The sequence below is a fragment of the Botryllus schlosseri genome, chromosome 2, assembly GCF_051294905.1.
Source record: "Botryllus schlosseri isolate E-star chromosome 2, Bs_hap1, whole genome shotgun sequence".
Taxonomy (NCBI): domain Eukaryota; kingdom Metazoa; phylum Chordata; class Ascidiacea; order Stolidobranchia; family Styelidae; genus Botryllus; species Botryllus schlosseri.
The window spans coordinates 13,944,691-13,950,316 of NC_137237.1; the positions used below are offsets into that span (position 1 = coordinate 13,944,691).

The window sequence follows — 5,626 nt, forward strand, 5'->3', positions numbered from 1 at the left end:
GGACTATGACCAATTATCGCATGAGCCATATTTTCTGAAAGTTAGTATCATAAGTATGTACTAAGAAACAGAGGCTCAGTTTTAGCATGAAATATTTTTTATACTTTTTTCTGATTCACTATAAGTTCTTTCAGGTGATTTAATGAAAATAACATTTCGAATTTGCTGGAAAGCTGTGGTTCCGTGTCAGGTGACTCATCAGGCGTTTTTCGTCATTGTCTACGCAGCGGCCATCTTTGATGTCATAACAGGGCTAGACGTCACGACAGGCAGATTTAGTCGTGTGATTGCGTCACTGTTTTCAGTCAGCTTAGGCGTGGCGAGGAGCTGAAAGTAGGTAAGTTTTGTAGATAAACCATCAGAGGTTCCTTTGGTAGTACTTGTTTTGATTTATTCTACTTTAGTTATTAGCTGACGTCACTTGAGCCCGGGAATGATGAATGCACTTATTGGCGGGACGGGAGTGCGCCTCACCGCTCGTGTTCATTTTGGCGACAAATTCTATTTCGTTGAAATACAAGCAACGGAAAACTTTAAAAATAATGTTATCACTCATACGCGCCTGTATTCTAAACGGTGACTGGTTATCCATACATTACCTCGGAACACTGAGCGCTTGAGCACTGGGCTACAGTGAGTCCCAAATAACTGAACCGATCGGTGTGAACGGAAAAACCTGTCATTTAATGGTAAATCGCAAACAACAACTCGGTAAATCATGACTAAATTAACTGAAGGTTAGGTGAAGTACATAGATTCAGAGTTGGTTGGGTTTAAGTATGCCATAGGTACCGTGACAACTGACAAGCAAGTTAAATATTTTGATAAAGACAGATTTAATCAAGGCCAGGGTTGATGCGATTGTGTTGCAATCCTGTGGTGTTCTGAACTAATGAAAATAGTACGGTAAATGAACGAACACCGAAACTGATTAAAGTACATTTGAATAAAATGAAGCTATAGTGCACTGCTTTTGTCTTTCTACATCACAGTTTTTGATGTATCCATTGGTATATTTTGTCACTTGGCGACAACTGAAATTAGGGTATGGGTACAAATGCGTACCAGTGTGCAGTTTCCACGATTGACTTTTGTCAACGTCAACCCAATCACAGTGGTGGAGATATTTGACTGCCCATGGACGCATTCTATTACGGTACATATTAGTAGTTTCTTATGACTCGGTTCGCTGCTGTTGGTGTCTATACTCTTCATGTTGTATAGCCTTGCTCGTTTCATTATGACACATACCTTTAGCATAGACCTAGTAGCCTACAGTGATTCGCAACTCGAGTCCGCCAAATCATTTATAGTACGTGAGCCTATCAATCCAATGGAAGTGGTGTCTCGTGCACACCAAAGATACTATTCGCAGAACACAAGTGTGACGCTAGGAACCGTCTTGTTACACCAAATATATTATGCTAAACGTACCGGAATTCCAACCCGGCTATCAATCAATCTATATCCAATATGGAATCGGCGTCTCGTGCACACTGAAGATACTACTCGTAGCATACAGGTGTGATGCTAGGAACTGTCTAGGTACCCCAAAAGCTATATAGAGCGAAAGCAGTTCTGTTGTTTTCAACTCGATGTCTGTGTAAAGCTGGATCTTCCACGGTAGCAATGGTTTAAAGTTTAAAGAAAACTGAGTCGACAAGAACCAATATTAAATTAGATTGACGACCCTAATTCCAGATTTCAACTAGTTACTTGCGACAAGGGTCAGGGGAAAGCGATAGGCTCTATCGCGCGATTCATCTCAGGTTTATGTGGCTCTATCGCGCGATTCATCTCAGGTTTATACATAATGAGATACGCCTATTTGTAACAGGCTAATTCTTCTCCCATCACTCAAGTCCGTGGATACTTTTGCCACTGGCAAATTAGTACGTTGGGAAACACTGATCCAAGTGTAATTGATAAGAATACAGTTTCCTAGTTGATACACCCCATTAATTCTATACAAGTGTCCATGTACCTGCTGTATACACATATTTTCCTATGCTTTCCCGGAATTATATTAAAAGATCAAATGGACTGATCAAATTTCTGAATTTGAACCAAGTACTTGAGAAGAATTTAAAAATAGATGTAGTCAAATTTCGCCTGCTCCATGGGACTTTCATCATTCCAGGAGACATACATGGCCCATGCAAGCTGTGGTTTCTGATACGAAGATTGACTGTTTCTCCAGTATGCTTCATTGTAGCCTAATTTCGGAGATTGATATTAGGTGTTAATATATATATATCAACATGGTTGACTTGGCATCAATTCCACAATTCAAATGATTGTTTCACGTCAGCAAATCAATATTAGTTGAACCTACAAATATTGGTAACCTAGCTGAGTAGGATACTCCATGATAATACTCCCCCATTGGCCTTAAAATGATGACAATAGGCCTATGACACATATATAAATCAAATATTCTCACACAGAGCGATCAAAATTACTCCACCAAATGATAGTATTCTACGTATAGCCTACAATAAGTACGCTTCAAAATTCTGACTACGTGATGAATAGCAACATTACTCAGGACGTCAGGTCTACTCATGAAACTGTTGGTATCTTCGCCAAGAACTGAACTGAAATTCCATGCGAATTGGTTGGTAAAATAACTAGATCCAAATATTATCACTAGAAAAAAGTTTACTTAGCGCTAGGGCAACTTAGATCAGCTTCACTAAAATGTTGAACTTTTGGGTCTAAAGTGGAAGACAAAGTTGTCGCCAAACTGTTATGCAGTGCGAAACACATGAGTTAGAGCTAAGTTCCCTCGCGACAGCATATGGTCAAATGTAGTTTTTCTTGTCCCATATTCATATTATTAGGTCGTAAACTGTAGTTTTAAATTTACATCCACACTAATTTGGTAAATGTAAAAACTATCCTACTGTGTGCCTTTACAGTGTTTTTTGACATAGTAGCCAACCTAAAATTGGTCGGAACCTTTCATACAAAGACTCAATGTAGCGATGTCGATTCTACCTTGAATCACATTGTTGTTTGAGCAAAATGCTTCATTTCACTCAATGACACCCAAGTGGCAGCATTCTATTGCAATGAAGTTGTAAGAGAAAGTATTAACCCTGTTCCAGGGTATTTTGAAACTTCCAAGTACGCCTCATATTCCAAGTCGTATGCAGACTTGAAATCACCAATTGTGCAGATGATCAGATAATAATTGACATGTATCGCTGGTTATAAAAATGCTGCTGGATCTACTCTGGATCTGCTACTGTATCACTGTTGATCAGTCAAATTTCTCACTATCACCAATAGTCTGGTGATACAACTCTGCCAAGCAATTGCAACTGTTTCTGAAGCATACATAATCTTTATAAATAGTCTTCCCTTAGGTTCTGCTTTGCATTGTGCTGAAGTAGAACTTGGTGAATCGTTCCATGTGGTACTTCGCCCCACAAGTCGAATGGCAACAAATTTATTCTTTTTCATCTTCTGTAAATTCGGAGAGAATAGCATTTACTTCAATTTGCATTTTTATAAATTAATATTGGCGACCATAATTGCCAAAATTCATTGCAATTCTCGGAACTTTAACTATGCCACGTCTAACATGACGAGTAGGACTGTTGAAGTAGCTGAAGTGGGGAGTTTTGCAGCAAAATTCAAATTGACATCAATTCTCTTTTGGAGTTGCCTGAAATAATATCATTGAATTTTATCCGGCTGCCTGAATCATTCACTAAAGATTCAGGACTTACCTCTTTCGAACTGATGTGAAAATTTGTGATCATTTGTGTATGACTATTGCAGAAATACGATCGCAGTTAGATATTCTGAGAATTCCTTTCTACCCGAGAAAACAACCTCTAGCAGATTGGTTGAGCATTGGACCACCGGCTCGGTTGCTCGGTATGTTATCCGCCTGACTGAGTGATACAATGGAAAGTGGAACCCAAAGTGTAATTACATCCAACCAACAATCCGTCATTCAATCCCCCTCTGCGTCCCTCAATAACGGGGATTCAGACACTAATAGGGCCCCTAGTGCAGAGGATGCGCAAAGAGATTCTGCGGCAACCAACAACACCCACCAGAGTCAGAGAGAAATTCTTTCACGGCGTCCTTCTTACAGAAAAATTTTAAGCGATCTCTCCTCCGAACCTTTATCTGCTTCGCTGAATCAATCCGTGAAGATGGAAGTGTTGAACGAAACAAGGTCGTCGGAAGAGTCCGAAAACGAGTCAGACTTGGGAGGCATCTCGTTGCAAGGAACTCCCACGATCGCTTACCAGACCAGCACGGGCACGGTGACAATCCAGCAGGCTCCGCAAACCATACAGATATCGACACCTGGATTAAGCCAAGAACAATCTAACGATATGCAAACGTTTACAGTCGCAAACGCGCTCGGCCCGGGTCATGCGGCCATCGTGCAACAAGACGGTCAGTTATGGATGCCGGGTGGGCATGTTGTGGTGCAAGGCACGGGCGGCGACCTTCAAGCGTACCAGATTCGAGCGTCGGGCGGCAGTCAGCTCGCCGTAGTCCACGGCGGGGGCGGAACGGGTCAACCGCAGACACCGCAGCAAATGGCGGAGGAAGCGTCCCGTAAGCGCGAATTAAGACTGATGAAAAACCGTGAGGCGGCGCGAGATTGCCGGAGGAAAAAGAAAGAATACATCAAATGCCTTGAAAACAGGGTTCAGGTTCTCGAAACGCAAAACAAGGCGCTCATCGATGAGTTGAAGACTTTGAAAGAGATGTATTGCGCCAAAGACATGTGATAATACGACAAGCATGGGGCGAACTCGTTTGTAATGAGCGCTACGATACTAGCCATAGTAGATTGAACACCCACAGTAAGATTGCTTGAATATGAATATGCAAGCTTTTCAATGCTCGGTGGGTCCACGTCGCTGTTATTGCTTCTGGCATTGCCACAGATACGATGTTTCTCTTAGCTGTCAGTGCAATTTTCCTGGAGGCAAATTTGACCGTGGCGTGTTGGTGTTGGGATGCACTACGTAAATTCTGATGGCGACGGCATGGTATTTACGTTCCTCAACTGCATTTGTACATACAGATTATTTTTATTGGCAGTGTTTTGTTCATTATTGAGTTCATGGTTTTCGTTTTACCCAGTTGCCGACATGGTGGGTCTTTCTTTATCGATACTTGCATTGATGTCGCATGAAAACGGTCCGGGACGGGGTTGAATTGCCAATACTGCGAATGTAGCATTAATCGATCGTTGCTAGAAATACTGAACTTTGAACTAACGCCTTCAGACTTTTGTTACATTAAATATCAATGTGTTTGTATTCGGTCATATGGTTTTGTTGCGTTTAATATAAATCTTCCAGATTTGCACGGTGCGTGACATATGCAGGAATGTTCAAGGCATTTGATGTAATGCACCCTGCTCACTGGGTAATATTTCTTGGCAAATAATGCGATCGTATCCAAGAGGGTAAAGGCGTGTCACACGTTTGATGGGGCTTGACATAGTAGACGGTCTGCGGACAAATGAGCATTGAACATTCTACCTTCAGTATGCGAGTCAGATTTATGGTTAGTTTTGTGTTTACATGCTCGAATGTGGGGCAGCCGTGATAGATTGGACCGCGCTGTCACGTAACATAATGAA

At 41.5% G+C, this 5,626-nt stretch overlaps 1 protein-coding gene across 1 annotated transcript; it reads left to right on the forward strand.

Moving 5' to 3' along the window:
* The first annotated feature begins 236 nt into the window (after positions 1 to 236).
* On the forward strand, positions 237 to 5,349 carry LOC145433699 (cAMP-responsive element modulator-like). The gene is made up of 2 exons (XM_080310873.1): positions 237 to 337; positions 3,790 to 5,349. Exon 2 carries the CDS (start codon positions 3,918 to 3,920, stop codon positions 4,761 to 4,763), a length of 846 nt encoding a protein of 281 aa, XP_080166999.1. The 5' UTR covers positions 237 to 337; positions 3,790 to 3,917; the 3' UTR covers positions 4,764 to 5,349.
* Positions 5,350 to 5,626: the final 277 nt, after the last annotated feature.